General features: G+C 38.4%; 1 protein-coding gene across 3 annotated transcripts; it reads right to left on the bottom strand.

Moving 5' to 3' along the window:
• Positions 1–404: 404 nt before the first annotated feature.
• ghrb (growth hormone receptor b) lies at positions 405–18,557 on the bottom strand. 3 transcript variants are annotated; one of them, XM_074617116.1, is made up of 9 exons: positions 18,231–18,557; positions 14,229–14,319; positions 8,106–8,241; positions 6,331–6,506; positions 5,160–5,338; positions 4,778–4,922; positions 3,773–3,863; positions 3,437–3,506; positions 405–2,408 (listed from the first exon to the last, which is right to left on the bottom strand). In XM_074617116.1, exons 2-9 carry the CDS (start codon positions 14,308–14,310, stop codon positions 1,551–1,553), a joined length of 1,737 nt encoding a protein of 578 aa, XP_074473217.1. In that variant the 5' UTR covers positions 14,311–14,319; positions 18,231–18,557; the 3' UTR covers positions 405–1,550. The 3 variants fall into 3 exon arrangements, with proteins under 3 accessions (XP_074473217.1, XP_074473219.1, XP_074473216.1); XM_074617118.1 differs by having other exon boundaries at positions 6,331–6,503; positions 18,231–18,509; XM_074617115.1 differs by lacking the exon at positions 18,231–18,557 and having other exon boundaries at positions 6,331–6,503; positions 14,229–14,349.
• Between the last annotated feature and the right edge of the window lie 1,295 nt (positions 18,558–19,852).

Below are 19,852 nucleotides of genomic sequence, written 5' to 3'. Positions count from 1 at the left end.
TTTTTTCCTGAAAATTTTCGACATACTTTACTATGACTTTTTTTTAAAACTTTTTTTCATGAACATTTTCGACATACTATACTATGTTTTCTTCATGATTTTTTTGCCATACTATACTATGACATTTTTTTTACTTTTTTCAACATACTGTCCTATGACCTTTTGAATTTATTCAACATACTATACTATCTTTTTTTTTTTTCGCTATACTATATTATGCCTTTTTTCAACATTCTTACTATGACTTTTTTTGACATACTATACAATGACATTTTTGAAAATGTTTTCGACATACTACGACTTCTTTATGACATACTAGTATTCCTCCTAGTTCACTATAAATAGAAAATAATTGTAATCATCTGTGCAGTTTAAAACTAGCTGATATTAATAAGACAAATGGCAAAAGTATGAAATTGGTTTATTTGTAACACTTGAACAGTTAAAATGCACTAACTGTAGAAATTCAACACTGATGACCATGTACCCCCAACTTTTAAAATTTTTTTAAAAAATAAAACTTTTACAGCGCATGCAAAAGAAATACTGATTGAGCATAAGACTGACAATCGAAATTATTTTTGCTCTCAGCTCTGAAAGAATTTCACAATATAAAAAAATAAATACAAATCTATGGTATGTAATGGCATTAAAGTAATTCGCATTCAATATTTTATGTTCCAGTTGATCCTTTTACACACGTACAACTCATGCTTTATTTTACTTTTTCAGGAGTTCATGTGTTGGTAACAACATGATATATGAAGCCCAATAAGAAGTAATTTAAAAAAAAAAAAAAACTGTTTGTTGGTTAAGTTACATTTTCATTGTGAAAGTATTACTGTAAAAGCCTGAAAAAGAATGAGACATTATGAAAACCATACAACATGTTGGATTCATAAAGAAAGGGCACATGATTTCACAGAGTATATCAATTATACATGACCCTATTTTATCAAAAAGAACGCTTTGATATGTATAAAATGGTAGGAATGAAGCATGTGACCGTACAATTACTGTAAATGTACTCTTTATTTGAAGCTTATTTCAATACTTTTATATCAACATTGAATGAAATGCCTATAATGTTTTTTTTAGCCTGTTTTGGCTCCACCAAACTGCAGACAAACAAAATGAGCAACTAAGCTGGTGAAGACAGTGGAGCACTTTAACTGCTAAAGAGCAAATTATATTTCTCAGGAGTTGATGGAGACCAAACCAAAGGAGTTAAAAGACTTACATTCATCAACTGAACAGAACCAGGACTCCAAATGAATGATAAGAGTTTCTCTTTGACCTTTCCACAGCTGCAGTAAAACACACATGTTCTTCCTCCCTCATACCAAACTTCCAACTTACCCTTTACAGCCCTGTCAGAGGGAGCAGCGGGAGGCCAGAGGTGGTAGCAGGACAGGCACAGATGCCCCCGACTATATTTAGGAGACGTGACATTCAACGCTCAACCTTGGGACCCTCAATAGTCAATCTCCAAGACTGTTCCAAAGCTTATCTGTGCCTTTGATTGAAAAGTCTTAACTTTCATCGCCGATCTATGGCGTGACGCTTCCCAAAAGTTCAGGCGTCAGGTAGCCGTCTGGTGTCGGCATGATTTTGGGGATTACCAGTTGCGGGGCGGGTGACGAGTTCGGTGTAAGTAAGAGGCTGTTCTGCCTGTCAACAGCCTCCACCACGGTGTAGACAGGAGCAGGGTAAAGAGGCGACATGGGGGTGGTATCTGATTCGTGGTAAGGTGACGGTGAAGAACTCACGTGTCCTGTCTGGCAGGGTTCACTCATGTCTCCTGTGGACAATCTGGGGCTCATTTTTCCGGCATTGATCTCTGAGGTGTAACCTCCGTGATCTGGATTCACCACCAGGAGCTGAAAATCTTTCTTCTCTTTCTCTTTCTCCGCCATGATGTCTTTCTCTGTGTCTTTGCCGGTGCTTTTCCCTACCTCCGTCTGTTCCTCAGGCGACAGCAACACCTTGCCAGAGGACCTCACTTCACTCACCTGGGTGTACAGCGCTTCTCTGCCCGGTGCTACAAAAGGAGGCTCCCCTGTGGCGGGGCTCTGGAGCGGGGAGCTCGGCTCACAGGCGGGTTCCCTACTGTGGGCTTGATTTGGGATGAGTGGAAGGAAGGGCGACGCTTCCTGGTCGCTGGGGAGATCCGGGTCGCAGCAGCTGGCCCGGCCGGAGTCGTCGTCTCTGAAGCCGATGAAGAGGGGAGAGCAGTTGGAGGACAGGGAGCGCTCCATGAGACAGTCCGTGTCCAGGTCGGTCAGTCTGTCGTTATGCTCTTCGATGTCCAGATCGATGAATTCCACCCAGGGGTCGTTGTTGTACAGCTCCGGCCTCAGATCAGGGGGGCCACACAGGATGGATGTCAACTCCTTCAGCTTCCCTTTCTGTGAGATAAAGAAAATAGAGTTGATACACTCAAGAGGCCACATTCAGCTGGGGAGTTAGGTCAGCTGCTTCAGGCAGAATTCCAGTTTATTACGACTTTGGTCGTATTTTTGTAGCTCTTCTATCAGTAATGTAACATTGTTCTCATCAATTTAATTGCTTTCAATTGAAGTTAAGCAGGTCAAGAAAACAAGCAGTTTGACCTGCAGATTAGCCAACTGACTAAGCTTTCTTTGGAAGCAAAAATGTCCTTCCTGGTTCAACTTTGACCACTAATTTCTTTAACCCATTAATGCAACTTGTGATTTTTAGGTGATAGCGGGCTCAATTTTAAAGCTCAGTCAGCGTTCCAATTCATACATGGTGCCGTTGAAACAGGACACAGCCTTCCCTAAGGTGGTGCCGCAAACTTGAAAGCACACTATTGTCCAGAATAGCATTGTATGCTGTAGCATTAAGTATTTATAACATCCAACAACAATAGCTGCCATGACGCTTTGACAGTGTGTAAATAGCTAAGACTCACGGGATATGTTGTACCGGAGTAGATATTCAATAATCTGAGAATATGGAGAAAAGTGCAATTTGCAATGCAAACATATAGTGTCTTTAAATTAGGGCTTTCAAAGTTAACGCAAATTCATTTTAACGCCACTAATTTCTTTAACGCATTAACGCAACTTGTGATTTTTAGGTTGTCACAAGCTCAGTTTTAAAGCTAAAGTGAAGACACTGGCATCATATGAAACTATAAAACCTAAGGACTCCATTGGTACCAACAATGTCATACTAGCTTGTCGGAAAGGAGGATAAATAACGCTCCAAACTTATGCTAAAATTTTGCGAGGAAAAACTAGCGATACAATATTCTCATATATTAAAATTCAAAAAGCTCCACTGGGAAAGTTTCCTGTGGGCCTGGAAATGGTTTCCCTTATACATTTTAGGTGAAGAATCACTTTAATACAGAGTGTGCTAGTAAAATAGGACAAGTCATGGTTAAGCATAATAACATGTAGATGAATACCTTGAGTAGTTCAGGGTCTATTCCTCTTATTTTAGGTCCAGGAACAGGAGGCAAAAGAATAACCATCAATCTTAAGGAAGAAAAAAGTGTGAAATTTGACATAACACACTTGACTTCAGACCTCAGTATAAACATTGCAGAGCATATATACTGTACATAATGTCTCGCAGTTCAACACCTTTGAATGATAATACAGACACTGAGGCAGTTCTGCAAGGTCTAGCAGCCCACACAGTGTGCTGGTGACTGAGCAGCATACTGCACTCTCATTTCTCCAAGCTTTTCAAAAACCTTCCAGTCCTACACATAAAACCCTGATGGTTGTAGAATACTTACTTTTCCTGCTGCGATATGATAACTAACATCAGGATGGTCACTAAACACAAGCCACCGAAGATGAGCAAGGCCATCACTGGGAATCTCGACCCTGGGAAAAACAATTACACAAAAATTCACACTTTATTACACAATAAAAATATCAAAATAAATATAAAGATAGATGAAAGAAAGGCCATGAAAGGCTATTAGGTTTTGTTTTGAGAAATATATAAATCACAGAAGCTCTTTTCAGACATGAAATACATAACATTGCTGGTTTTATCTGTTAATGTAATGGCTCTGTCCTTAAAACAGAAAATGTTTGCATGTCTGAAAGGTGCTTTAGAATAACCTGGTTTAGACCTGTATACACATGTCTCTAATATTTAGGTATAAAATGGGGCTGGATTCACTCATAGCTACTTGTAAATTCTGATGAAAGCATTAAGAAGATCACAAAGGCACCGCCGTTTTAATACACAGGCTTACTAAGGCTCAAGCCAAGACTTTACCGCTCTAATGAAGGACTTTGACACACGTTTTAAAGGTTAGAACAGACTTTAATACCTGCAGTTGTTATTGATTGATTTGTGCAATGTGTGGGTGGATAGAATGCCGCAACAGTTATACAATTAAGCTGCAGTAATGAGTGATTGTTGATGCGTTAATGCGTGCAAATTAAGCGTGGGCTGATGTTTGTGCAGGTTAAACGGGGCAATAGTTAAGTCGTGATGGTGCTTGGTGGAGTGAGCGGAGGAGGGCCTTGAAAAAGAAGTAACCCCACGACCCGTGGTGCTTTAATGAGGCATTGCACACAGGTAACTACTGGAATATCATTTCTTTTTCAAATAGTGATTCTGATGCCAAGCGGAAGGAGGGGGGGAGCTGTTAAGCGAACTGTAAGCAGAAAGGTCTATTCACGGTGACAAGGACAAGGACATTCAGCTGCAGCCTCTGCAGGTATAATGTAAGATTGAAAAAACAGCATTTGAAACAGCTTCATCCATCCAAGCGAGTGTTTACCTTTAGATGGGACGTGGACAAATACAGAGTCACTGAACTCTCCGAGCTCTTTCCCACCGAGCATTTTGCACCGGACCCGGACTTCGTGATTGATGTTAGTTTGAAACCCATAAATGGAGCGACGTGTGTTTTTCACAAGGTCGACCTGTGGTGAAGAAAACAACGTTCAATTAGCAGAAGCAGGGCTGCAGCATCGCCATCTTCTCTTAAAGAAACATTCCTTTGACACTAATAAAAGGTTTACTATAAAAATCAATCAATGTATATTAAAGTCTTGGTCTCTTTAAAGTAACTGTACTGAGGTTAACAAGTATGATTTAATATGATACTAACATCGACTTAACTGAAGTTGTAGTTTAGCACACTAAAATAAAACACCCACCACTTCCCACAGGTCCCCATCGACGTCGCGGTACTGGACCTCGTACTGCAGCGTCATCCATCCCATCTCCACGTCTGCGGACTGAGGCGGCTTCCAGCTCAGCATGATGTCATAATACGTGCCGGTCACACTCACATTCAGCAGCGTCCAGTTCAAGTCGACTGGAGGATCCGGTTTCACTACAGGCCAGAAAAAAATTGTTTTATCATCAGCAATTGATCAAGACTTTTTAACTGATAGTGTATTATTACAGTTTACACACACATGTATTCATTCTATAACACATGGGTGGTGGAGGCATGTTCGTTGGAGTCAGAGTCCTCCATTGGACTAAATTGATCCATTTGTTAAGGGAGAAAAAAAGACAAAGTTGATCCTCGTGTCAAGAGATCCCTGCCCTTTACATGACATGAGCAAAAGTAAGAGGACACCTACACACTGTACCTTTAACATGTCATTCTAAAACCACAGCATTAATCCTCCACTCTTCTGGTTTCAGGCTTTCCACTCGATTTTGGAACCCTGGTTGCAGGGATTTGTTCCCATTCAGACACAAGAGCTTTAGTGAGATCAAACACTGATGTTGGGTGATAAGGCCTGACTCACAGTCAGCGTTCCAGTTCATTCATTGTGCCGCTGAAACCTGGAGGCACACTATTATCTAAAATATCATTATATGCTGTAGCATTAAGTATTTATAACATCCAACAACAATAGTTGCCATGACGCTTTGACAGTGTGCAAATGGCTAAGACTTTTGGGATATGTTGTACCGGAGTAGATATCCATTTATGTGAGAATATGGACAAACATATACATGCATGTCTGTCCAAAATGTCATCAATTCATCATTTTATCCTGTTGGACATTAGTGTGAAATTGCCATAATTAGCATATGAATTCTTGAGTTACAGTCAAACATGTGTTTTGTGAGGTCATAGTGACCTTTGACCACCAAAATCTAAATCAGTTCATCCTTGAGTCCAAGTGGCATTCCTGAGACATTGCGTTCATGAGAATAGTACGGACAACCCCGAAAACATAATGCCTCTGGCCACGGCTGTCGTCGGCACAGATGAAGAAACTGACATGACTGTACTGTACATGGGTTTTTAATCAACTGTCTGTACTCTGGATCATGTACAGATGCGCAGTGAGGCAGTAAACTCACCGATGTCTTGAACGTAGAAGATGTTCTCGTCATAGAGTTTGGCTTGATCCCTTGAGCGGAGCTGGATATGGTAAGATGTCCAGATGGTTGTGTGGTTCTCATTGAAAAAGCACTCGTTTGGCCTGTTGGTGCTGTAGTGAGGACACTCACTCCACTCTTTGGTAGAAGGGGTTCTGCTGGGGGAGGAAGACAACATGAAGTCTACAAAACAGCATGAACTAGAGAAAGGAGGGGACAGGAAACACCTCCTCATTCAGTCAGAAAATCTACTCAAAGCATTCTCTACATATTTTTGCATCTTTATAACAGATAGTCCTAACAGGGTATACAGAATATACTTAATGCTTTAGCTATAGAGTGCTCCAGGGATGACGTATTTTAGTAAGCCAACTAGGCAGTTAGCATCGCCCTGGGTTCCCTCGACAAAAAGCCAATGGGATTTTTCCATTGAGTTTTGGATCATTGCAGAAAATAAGCTCTGATGCAAACAAACATTTATGATACTTAAACGTTCACAAATGAACAACACTTATGATTTTTGAAGTGCATCCTTTAACCAGCATCTTTAAGAAATCTCACAGCCTTATGGTGTGCATACTATAGCCCTCAGATATAGTAACGTTTCACCACTAAGTGTCAGCCTGAACTGGACTTTTGCCTTGTCAACACAGAGCGAGCAGGTGCGCCAAATGCCAGATAAGGTTTAGACACAACCATGTTTCATTTGAGTTGTAAATGCAGAGACCCTGCTTGACCTTGCAAATGTGGGTAAAGAGGGTTTTTTGAGGTGGTTTACAAGTCGTCTCTAACCTGCATTCACTTAGACTACACACATTTTCTAACTGACAACTTGTTTCCCTTCTTTTCTTATCGCGCATCCATTTTTTTCTCTTTTTGTTTCTTCCTAACATTCTCCTTTCTGTCTTTATCTGCGTCACACACCATGTATTGCACTGTATAGGATGCTTGAATCAAACTAAAATATATATGGGCAGATTAAAAACAAAACTATACACTCCTGTGTATTACAACTTATTATTACAGCATCATTTGTTTATTTTATTATGCACTTTTTTATTATTTTTTTACTGACTTAACTGTACAATAATACTGTTATTAATACTCCATTTATAATGTACATTCATGAAATATTCTTATTCATTTCTTATTTATACCATTCTGGCATTTATTGTATATTTAACACACTTAATAGATCCCACTTCTCAGCATTTTGTATTTACTTATTTGCACTGTGGTTATTTGTTATATATATTGCATGTCTTAATGCAAATATTATTATTATTATATTTGTAGATATTTCATATTTCTTATATTCTCATTTTCTTATTTTAGTACTTACTTTTATTTCTTTACGTATATTGTGTTATATATTGTAGCATTATGTACATCATTTACATGTTACATACTCCATTATTTCTATTTTCTTAAATTTCTTTATGTTTATAAAAGAACAACAATATTTTATTTTTTATTTGTTTTTGTATTATTTTTTAATTATTATATTTTTTCTATTATTGTAATGATTAGCCATTAATTTCATTTCACTATTGTTTAAAAGCCTGGATAGTCAATATTGTTATCTTTTGTTGTAATGACATTATTTGTACTCTGCCTAGTTGTATGCAAATAAAATGATAATAAAATAAAAAAATTTAAAAAATATGGGCCTTTTTTCATCTCTTTCCCTTTTTTCCACATTACCTTGATTTGCTTAAACACACAGAAAAAGCACATATTTCTGTTTTCTCCCTTACTTTTTGTTAATGTAGAATAAGCGGAGAGCTCCCGGCTCGGAGAGGCTCTGGGAAGCGCCGACATTCCATCTGCAGTGGAAAGTTTCCATGTTGGTGGAGACGCAACCAGTGAGGTATGGAAGTATCTGGGGATCAACTGTAGGGAACATAGAGAGAGGAAGAGAGAAACATAATCTTGTATGTTATATTTATCACATCTAATTTTGTTTGATAGTGTAAAAATCTGTCTCGCTTTCTTTTCTGTGTTACAACTGGTGTGACTCATCGTTGCGTGCACGTCAGGGACAGGACTGTAACCTAAATCCAGTGAGCAGCCCGGCAGCCACAGGGAGAATATCAACATTTTCCTGGAAGTCTTTTTACTGCTCTTCAAGCTGCGGCCAGAGTTCACTGCCACGGCTGTCGTGGAATGATCTACAGTATTTGCTTTCTCTGTACTCAGAAAGGCATTTGCACACAAAGTACTACTGGATCCTGTTTTAATAGCTGCACAAAACCAAACCATGTGTAAACAGAGCCTGTTTCTACAACTCTCTTGCGGCAGATCTTAGCTGTGTGCCAATTCCTGTCCGTCTGTAGTGTGTTCACACTGTCAAAATTAGACAAAATTAAGTATATACAGTTTGCATACTAAAAAATTACTAAATTTTTAAGTGTGCTGTAGATAGAATAGAATATATTTGTATATTGTACAATACAACAAGATTAAGTTTACAACTTCCATATCAGTGCTATAGTAATAAATAAGGTAAAAAGTAAAAGTTAAAATGACAATAAAAATATATAAATAAAATAAATAAATTTATATTATTATACATTTTATTTAGTTATAATATTTATAATAAAAAATTAAATAATATCAAATAAATAAAATAAAATAACATTATAAACAGTATCCTGCTGTATTAAAATAGTGCAAATAGATTAGATGTGCAATCAAACCAAAACAGTGTAAACAGCTGTCACTGTGTTGTATTAAAGTCAGCTAATTATGGTGGCAGAGACGTTATGGGGGGCAATTAGTGGACTGATTCAGTGCAGTTATCGCTCTAGGGAAAAGGCTATTTCTCAGTGTGGAGGTGAAGGCATAGAAGGCCTTATAAGGTCCAAAGAGAGGATGGACTGTGAGGTCTGGATATACGTATATATTTGACTTCAGGACATCTCTGACTACATACATGCTGAAAATCAAACATTTGAATGTATTAATTTAGATATTTTCCAAAGTAAAAGTCCCTAGAAGTGTATGATTCACCTTTTTCTCATGGTCTAGTGTTAAAAAAGCAAAACAAAAATCGCGATAAATCGTAATATCGAATCGCAATTCTTGTAGAATCGCAATACATATCGAATGGGAGCCCAAGCATTGTGATAGTATCGAATCGGGAGATAGGTAAATCGTCCCAGCCCGACTAGCTACTGTACCACTAGAGGTAAGTGAAGTTCAATGTGGGTGAACTGTCCCCTTAAACAAAGAGCGGAGGGAGCCTTTTTTATGTTCCATTAAGTAAACACTGCTGATTGCATTACCGGGAGGCTTTGTGATCAATGATTCTGGGGACAGCAGCAGCAGTCATCTGACCACGTCAACATGTCACAGAGGAACAACACACGAGGACACGGGCTGGCTGAGCACCAAGACGTGTGAGGACAAGATGGCTCCTTCACAGCTGCGAGGCAGCGCCGGGAGCAGATGATGAATACCTCTGGCCTGCTTAGGGTGCTTCAGGGAAAGGGAGCTACAGGTTAAAAATAACCTGTTTACCAGATCCCTGACTCCTCCTCGGAACTCTGCTTAGCTCAGGATTAAAAGAAAAAGCAATTTGACATTCAGCTATGCGGAGCATTTATGTGGCTCATTTCATCTTGATAAATGAGGACATGTGGATGGTGTGTGTGTGTGTGTGCGTGTGTGTGTGTGCGTGTGTGTGTGTGGGGCAGGGAAAATGTATTGATTTATTTTTTGGGTGTGTGAGAGTACTAAGGTATATTCCTGTTTTTGTTTGTATTATTATTATTTATTAAACATTATTGAACTTAAAGATCTGAATAAATAAAATATCAGACTGAGAGCAGCACATTTACTCAAGAACTGTGCTAAAGACGATTTGAAATGAAAATGAAATAGCTTGAGCATGGAAATGAATTATTGACCCTGAGAACGAAATAATCATAACTCAAAGGCTCACCACCTTTGAGGGTATTTAATTTATAGGGTTTGTCAAACACATTCAGAGCATTACATCTGTAAATGGCTTCTCAAATGAGTTTCCAGAAAATGTACTGTATCACGAAATATAGCAGTATTACAATATGAAATTGCATACCTTGTCACCCACCGGTATTCGTACTTGTACTACTAAATATCATAGGGCAACATTGTACCTTTGACTTCAACACATTTATCTGCAACCAATTCCGTTTCAATTATGGCTGCCAAAGTTAACGCGATAATAACGCGTTAACGCAAATTTATTTTAACGCATTAACGCAACTTGCGATTTTTAAGTTGTAGCGAGCTCAGTTTTAAAGCTAGAGCGAAGATACTGGCATCATATGAAACTAGAAAAACCTAGGGAATCCATTGGTACCAACCATGTCATACTAGCAACGGACGCTAAATAACTCTACAAAGTTACGCTAAATTTTGGGGAGGATAAACTGGCATGGCCATTTTCAAAGGGGTCCCTTGACCTCTGACCTCAAGATATGTGAATGAAAATGGGTTCTATGGGTACCCACGAGTCTCCCCTTTACAGACATGCCCACTTTATGATAATCACATGCAGTTTTGGGCAAGTTATAGTCAAGTCAGCACTCTGACACACTGACAGCTGTTGTTGCCTGTTGGGCTTGAGTTTGCCATGTTATGATTTGAACATATATTTTATGCTAAATACAGTACCTGTGAGGGTTTCTGGACAATATGTGTCATTGTTTTGTGTTGTTAACTGATTTCCAATTGTCTTGAACAAATAAAAAAATGTGCGATTAATTTGGGATTAAATATTTTAATCTATATTATATGCCGCACAATTACTCTCTATTAGGTATTTTTTTTACATTTTGCTAACAATACTTAAGTAAGGAATACTTCTTCCACCGCTGAGTGAGAGTGAGTATATAAAGAGAACAAAAATGGGAAAAAGTGCATTGCTCCAGCTAATGATGCCTAATTCTGACCCAGTCCACCTTAACATATGCTACTGGATCAACTTGCAAACCTTCACTTGCGTGCTTGGCAAAGTAAGTGCTGCTGTGTTTGCTCAATAGCTGCCAAACAGAGGTCACTTCTAGTGCAAGTAAACATGTGAGCAGTAGAAGCCGAGCACTCTCAGGACACAACTATCAGAACACACACACACACGCACACGCACACGCACACGCACACACGCACGCACGCACACACAATTTTCAATATGGTAATATCAATTTACAACATATTCTCATTACAGGACTCTCTCTCTCCAGGCAAACTGCCACAGGCGTATGAAGTAAACATGTTTACTTTAGCATGATTTCTCTCCGAGTGCTGCCGACACAGTCTATTTCTGGATGAAAACAAAACATCCTCGCTCAGTCTATTCTGATAAACCCACAAAGGGTTCAAAGGGAGCAGGAAATAGCAGCTTTATTAAATTCCTTTTAAAGGACTCACTCGTACCTCCAGCAGAGCCCACATATTATCATGTACAACAAAGTGCATTGTCTAAAGTGTGTGTTTTTCCTTTTATAGCATCTAACAACATCTGCACAGCTGTGTTGGTGGGAAGCCTTCATTAATGTCTTTCCTGTGAGCAAACAGGGCAAACGGTTATTTAGAGAGTCACGTGTTCAATCAATCAGTGCACTCTCCAGAGGAAGTACCTCGTCCTCTGCATTTAGAAAAAGCCATTTCCTTGCTTGGCTAAGAGCCACAATGCTCTCAGCTGTGATTACTGAACATTTCACTTTACTAACAAGCCTTATGGGAAAAAACATTTAAAAAAAAAAAAAAAAAAAAGAGAAAAAGCTTGTGTATGCCCGAAAGTGACGAGAGTATGACCCGGTAATCACATCAAGAACCAATGTCCTGATTCCTGGGTGATATAAGCCGTGGTGCTCAGGTGTTGAGGAGTAAGAAATACACGTTCACCCCTACAGGGACCATTCAGTTCCTAGAAGTAGTAGCCTTCCTCCGGCGGAGAGGTGCTCGAAAGATGAGAGGAGTTATTTTGAGCAACTCGTGTTCTAAAAGTCTCTCATAGACCATGTTGGTTGAGTGACAGAGTAGCTATACAAGGCTTCAATAGACATGAAACTCTTATCGATTCAAAAAATACGTTGTATAAGGAATGAATGTGAGGACGGATGTGTACTTCAGTAAGAAACATCCAATAACCAACCTTAAAATCCTGTTGCCACTAACAGCAAGCTATGTGTTTTCTTATAATTAATTAAGCTAAGTAAGCTGACGTTGCTAATTAGCAAAATTGCTGTCTGAAACCACCTTAAAATTTTGAAGTGCTTTGTCATTTAAAAAAAGATAAAACAATTATTTTGTTAGTGGTTATAGCAGTCCTTCCCCAAACCTGAGTATTTCCTCATGTCTCTGGTGTTTTCTTACAATTAAATGAGCTAAATAAGCTAACGTTGCCAGTTAGCAAAAGGTAGCCAGCCAGCGTTACGATACGATACGACAATACTTTATTTTCAGACAGGTCTGAAATTTGTTTTGCATCACAGCAGCTCCATTTGAAACATCACAGATAGGACAAAGACAAGAAACAAGGATACGTACATTTAAACATTACATTTAAACATTACAATCACAGAAGACGATATTCAGGGCCCTTTAACGCACATTTGATCTGGGATTAGGCTCCATATTTAGTTTTAGGATTGACTGGTGCACAAAAGAGTGCTTCAGTCTAACCATATTAAATCGTGGAACCCTGTATTTCTGATTTGATGGTAACAATTCATATTCACTGTTCAAAACATGGTTGGGGTCAGAGCTTTTTCTGTTTGCTAATAGCTGTTATAACCTCTGTCAGCATGATGAAGTACCTCTCTGAGAAAGTACTGAGACCATGAACATGTTCAATTTATATGTGTTCTTCAGTTACATGTAGGAGTTTCTCCCAAGCAGCCATTCACCACAGCGACACCAGACCTGTTTGAATCACTCGACAAAATTTGAGATGAAGGCAGCGATTCAGAAATCTGCTATCGGCTATTAAAAGTTGTCAAACTTGCTACCAAGTCTGCATTAGAAACTTCGCTGAGGCATTGATTTCAATAAGCAATTTGGCAGCAAGTTGACAGCTTACATGTACACTCCCTTATTATTATGCTACAGGGGGGGGGGAAATGCCTGCCAGAACACAGCAGTTTTGTTCATAAAGGCATGAAACAAAAATGGAATAAAACTAAGCAGCATGGAGAACAGGAGTAGAGGGGGACGCTAAACTCCGCTAAACTACTAGTGTTATGTAACAAGACAAAGCACAGGATGTCCGCGCGTGACTTTAATGGTCGCCTAGTTTATATCTTTGTGGAAAAAATACGACCCATGTATGCAAATACACAGTGTTTCCACTGCCACTGAGGGGCTGTTTGGCAGAAAGGGGGGCCTCAACACACATAACAGCTTCCCATTGTTCAGCGGTAGAGTACTCTCTGCTCTCTAGAATTCCTGGGAAGCCACTTCACTAGAAATCCGCTGGCCGCTCTGAGTGGCTCTGTGCAGAGGGCTTCAGTTGTTGTGCAACACATTTCATATTCATTTGAATGCCAAAGCAGCACGAAGCACCCAGTAGGACATACATGTTTATGTTATTACGGGCTGAAATTGTCCTGCGGCCCATGAAAAGCACATCTCAAATTATTGTTCCACCTGGTGTTGTGCAATTTGTGATTCCTAAACCAAATAGATAAACAACACTTGAAATTCTGAGCATCAGAAGACACCAGATTTCAAAGAAAGCATAATCAATGGCAAGCATTAAAGTGGCAAAACAACACAATATGTTTTAGTATGTACGTTTTAGAATAAACATCAAATTTAAATCCATCTCAAAATTTGAAATGCCAACAAATGGTCTAAAATTGTAATCTACTTATATATCTTCATAAACATACCTCGCTCAGGGGCCAATTCCAGCGCTGAGGCAGTGGAGGTGTGAAGGAAGAAGAAGAGGAGCATGGTGAGAGCGGCAGCCATGGTGTTGAGCTGTGGAGGAAACATGTGGCGAATGTTAGTTTCTCAGCGAATGTTAGTTTCTCAGCGAAGTCCACCCAGTTGAACCACACAGCCCATGAAGGCCCAGCCCACTACCACCATCAAACACTCCTTAACTTTTTTTTTCCGGAGGAGAGATTGGGTACACCCATGATGAAACTGTATAGCGTCACAGAAGCTGTAAAATGCTTTACATAAAAGCATTCATCAAATGACTTAATGTTTGACTTTGTAAAACCCGTTCCAGTGCATACATATAGCAGCTTATCTGTTATTCTATATCCTAACATTCACTCTGTTCCCACTACGCAAACATTTTGCTGAATACTTGGAAGTCTTTAGGACAGGAACCCGAGAGACCCCATTTAAACCTGTTCAACCTGTTAAGCTGAATCATATTGTTGTACTGCTTTAAGATAGATCGTTATTTTAAAAGGATCTTATTTCAGAATGAAATGACACTTTATCTGCTCTGTTTTTTCCACTTGAGCTGAATCCACTTACTCTTTTCAGGGCTTTGAAATTTCCAACTCTTTCTATAACTGAGTTGATGATATTTCAACTCCATTCATTGCTTTCACTTTAAGTTTTACCTTCAACTACTACTTTCAATTCCTTTCAGCAGCTTCACTTCAACTACGTTAAAGGTATTGATTGGATCGTTAACATTCAGCCACTAGATGTCAGTATTCTCCCTCCCACGTTGCATGGCATTCACTTTACAACAAGTGGTTGCCAGGCATTTACCGTCAAACTCAGACAGTTATTTTTCCACACTAGCTGGCAACTTGATCGCTGATGACCCAGAGATACCACGTGACCTGTCTAATGTTTCACATGTTTTTTCCGAGTAGTGTGAAATAACATGGAAACAAAAGAATCCATGTGATGAATAGCACGCCGCACTTCTTGGAAAGCGGGGAGGACCAGCAGGTCTAAATCAGAATCTGAGCATGTTTTATTCATACTATCTACACGGTATGCACAGTTTATCTTTCATGGAGCGAACAGTTTTCAAGTTTTCCAGCCAACAGTGCTGAGTTCCTGCCAGCACATGTGCAATCTATCCCTACTTCAATCTGGGCCTCGTTTGGATCTCGTTTACTGAGACTTGGATTCATAGTATTTTCATCTTATAAAGCAGAGTTTTTCAACCGAGAAGTTTGGCCGTTTCTGAGTTTGTGATTAAGATTCCCAAGGTATTTCTCAGCCTGATCTATCATTTAAAATATCTTTAAAAATACGTCACAATGAGTATTTTTATAATCTATTTGGAGAGGCCTCCTTACTCAGAACAGCAATGTCGTTTTTTAGATTTTGATGGCAACTTAACACCTGTCTAATAGCTGGAATTATGATTACTTCATGGCCTAAATATTTGTGTCAACAGCCAGAAACATAAGAACAAGTCCCTAGAGCTATTTTGTGAAGAGAGAGTACACATGAGAATGGATAAGATCAGGTGTCTCTGAGGTATCACATGTTCTTGACCCCAACTTGTAAACAATGGATTTTTTTGGGCCAATTGAAAAGATGATTATCACACATGACACTCGTAGTAATGAGCTTTAAGAGGGAAGCAAACATGCTAATTCTTGTCCCCAGATGGAAAAATGAAGGGTAAGATAAAGATTGATGAACAAATGAATAATTTATGTTTTTGTCATCAACTGTAAAATATCCTGCCTCATTACAAATTTTTTTGACAACGCCATGATAGCCAAATATGAAGGTTACTTGCCCAAAAGGTTGTTTGTGTTCATATTTTTTTGAATATTGGCTGATAAATTGTGATTGCACTACTTTTTTTTTTCCTCCGTTATCTATATCAACCTCAAAAGTGCAGCATCAGTCCGGCTCTGTGGTTCAACAGGTTCACAAACAATATGCTAAAAATAATGACTGTTACATAATCTTTCACTACCATACTTGCGTTGGGTTAGGCTAAATACATACATGTGTATAGATCCAATGCGAAGGCCAGGAGTGAGAAGGACAATGTTCATTTCCACCAACATCAACTTTGCTGTAGTCAAGACATTATGACTTTGTAACCTCTGCTTACCACAGAACAGACAAGTATTTGCACTCTGGGTCTCACGCTGATAACACACACTAACAGACTCAACTACCATCATAGCAACTCTGTTTGGATGAAAAGGTGTGGACTTCACAAACATGCTCAAGGTCATGACATGAAGTCTGGTAAAAATCTTGTAGTAAAATGTGTAAACGTACTCTAATTGCCATTTAGTCCCTATTGCTTTTTATACAGAGATTATTTGTAAGACATACTTAATTCCCACAATCCATCTTGAGCTTGTTCTGTGTTCTTGCACATACAACCCAAAACTGTCCCTGATAAGGTGACTGCACAAGGGTCATGACAATTTTGGGGTCTAAAACAGGGGGTAATGGGACATAAAGGTTGAGAAGCTCTGCTGTATGGTGACATTAGAACAATATCAACAGGATGACACACAGTATGGAACACGCCCTTGTTTTTATCACATTACAGTAAAATGTACATTATGTGCTGATGTTATGTTGATTTGTTCACTGTCACGTTGACTGCTGATGTTTTGGAGAAGCCTTTACATTAAATGTAAAAGCGTGAGAATACTATTTTTGTTTCAGGGCAGATGTGTGCAAACAGGAAGACAAGGGAATTCCCCCTCAGGTACAAAACAGAAAAATGTCCTTTTCTATTCCTATGTAGGTTGTTGCAGAATTCAATGCATGTATCACTGGTATAGTGTGAGATTGCACCGTCCGCGAAAAAACATTACTGTAGATCTGTGCATGTTTGTCAGGGAATTAAATGGACTTTCCATTGATTCCTTCAGGCCGCCGTTATCAGGCACCTGTGAGGAGAACTAACCGTTACGCCAACTCTTTTTATTCCTTCTGCTATCAGGTTATCAAACTCAGACAGTAGTCATTTCAGGTGAGACTTTTATTGACAGTTCCCTTACATGATAAATCATGTAACAATGTCTATTTATTATCTCTTTATCTATTTTATTGCTATTTATTATATTGTATTAACTTATCTGCTGTCCTTTACCGACCTCTGTTTGTCATAACATTTTGAATGTTTGTCTGGATGTTGTCTGTGTGTGTGTTTGTGGGGTAAATTGTGAATTGAATTGCTCTTCTTGGGATCAATAAAGTTGTCTGAATCTGATCTAAATCATTGTAAAGTGTTGTTTGCGTTGCAATATTCTCATCAATTAAGTTAAGTTAAAGACAACAACTTGAATTACAATATGCTGTAAGGTTATTATGGAAGTTTGCCCAATGATGCCAAAAACATGCTACCTACTGCCACTTTAACTATGGACAATCATGCAATAAATCACTATCAAATATTTTTTGAGAGCCCTAAAAATCACACAAACTACTATCAAAAATAGTCTCCGGTTAAGGTTAGATAAACTAATTGATTAATCGACTATTTCTTTCAGCTCTAAATACTGTTCCGTCTAATAAATAAACAATAAACAGTGTGTTTCCCTTTAATATTGCACCATAATTAAAGGTAACTCCCATCTAATTGTGGAGTAAAATACAAGTTAGTCTACTTGTAAACATGACTTGTCACATTTAAAACTTGACAAGCTACTTTTATAATTTCCTATAAACAACTTTAACAGTTTCTTCAAAGTAGTTTCAGTTAATGAGTTGGGTTTTTAATCCTCTTCACAGTTTAGTTTAAAGGCTGTGACCTGTTTTTTTCCCCAGAGTGCTGCTTGAGATTGTGCAAAATTCATGGAGGACAATGTAGATTAACACACAACAACAAGCTGCCTCTATTGTGTGAGTCAGTAAACATTTCAGTGTACAATACGGTTGGTTTATGTAACTATGTGCAACCGTGCAGGACATGAGAGTAAACTCACCGCTGTGGTGAAGTGAAGTGGACAGCAGCAGCAGTCAGTCTGTCTCCTCGTCCTGGAGCTCTCACAGGTTTCCTTCTTGATAAAACAGCAACACCATCGAGATATATCACACTCACAGAAGTGACAAACACATTTCCTTCCAAGCAGACCGCGGACACGCTCTGAAAAACAACCGGGAGTGCGTTTAACCGGGACTCACGAAGAGCAGAGCTGGTGACGCTGTCGAGGAAACCCTGACTCGCTGACACCGCGTGTGTGTGTGTGTGTGTGTGTGTGAGTGTGTTGGGAGCTGCAGCAGCAGCACAGCTGTAAGCAGCAGTCAGTCAGTCTGTCAGCCTGTTGTTGTTCCTGAGGGAGAGAGGAGGGCGACATCTGTCGGTGGAGGGTTAGGGTACAGCAGGACAACAACCTGCAGATCTCCGGGAAAACGGACGGAAACGCACTGCAGACTACGACGGAGTATTAGGGCAACATTGAGGGGAAAAAAATAAATCTGAGACTTTGAGAATAAAGTCATAATATTACGCGAAAAAAATTCTTAGGTTTACGAGAAAAAAAGTCGTAATATTATGAGAATAAAGTCATAACATTACGCAAATAAAGTCATAGGTTTACGAGACAAAAAAGTCTTACTATTATGAGAATAAAGTCGTAAGTTCAGGAGAAAAAAAGTCTTGCTTTAAGAAGTTTACGAGTAAGTTTCGTAAGTTTACGAGAAAAAAAAGTCGTAATTTGAGAATAAAGTCATAAGTTTATGAGAAATATAAAATAATAATTAAAAAATATATATTTATTTATTTTGCACAAATTAAGCCTACACAAACATAACAAAAAATAAATAAATAATATACAGGAAAAAAAAAACACTGGGTTTATCTGAAGCCTCCACCTAGACACAAGATTAATATACAGAAATAATATGACTACATAATAGTGATGACAATATATATATATATATATATATATATATATATATATATATTTATAAAATATATATATATATATAAAACAAAATATATAAAAAAAATATATATGTATATATATACATATATAAAACATACATATATATATTTTTTTTTTATATTTTATATATATATGTATATATATAAATAAATAAAATATATATGTGTGTATATATATATATATACACACATATATATATATATATATATATACATAAGGATGTTTGCATTTGCAAGTGCAAACTCTTATTTCCCATGTGCCGAAATGAATGTGGATGGAAACCTGACAAAGGATGAATAACAATAACTTAGAATATAGCTCAACTACTGCATTTCTCTACTGCACAATCTATTAGTTTGTCTACATGTAATGGACCTGCTCCTCAACTGTTTTAGAGCAGCATTTCTCAGCCTGTAGAGTCACATTTCAGGTCATGTCTGTCAGTCTGCGGTACATGTGAGTCTCACCCACTCACATGTCAGCAGCTTGTTTTTGACACCCACGCCTTCTCCACATACTTTGCATAGCACACAGGCAGAGACACATGTGTTGCACATACAGTCTTAACGTTTTGTTTTTGCGTTTACCTGGGTAAAACGTATTTACTGTAAATGTAAGACAAGCATGTTGTTCATTTTCTTAAACCCGCAACAACAGTT

The sequence above is a fragment of the Sebastes fasciatus genome, chromosome 19 (assembly GCF_043250625.1).
Source record: "Sebastes fasciatus isolate fSebFas1 chromosome 19, fSebFas1.pri, whole genome shotgun sequence".
In the NCBI taxonomy this organism is placed as follows: domain Eukaryota; kingdom Metazoa; phylum Chordata; class Actinopteri; order Perciformes; family Sebastidae; genus Sebastes; species Sebastes fasciatus.
The sequence above is the reverse complement of the archived record's forward strand: the minus strand, read 5'-3'. Positions and strand labels throughout refer to the sequence as shown.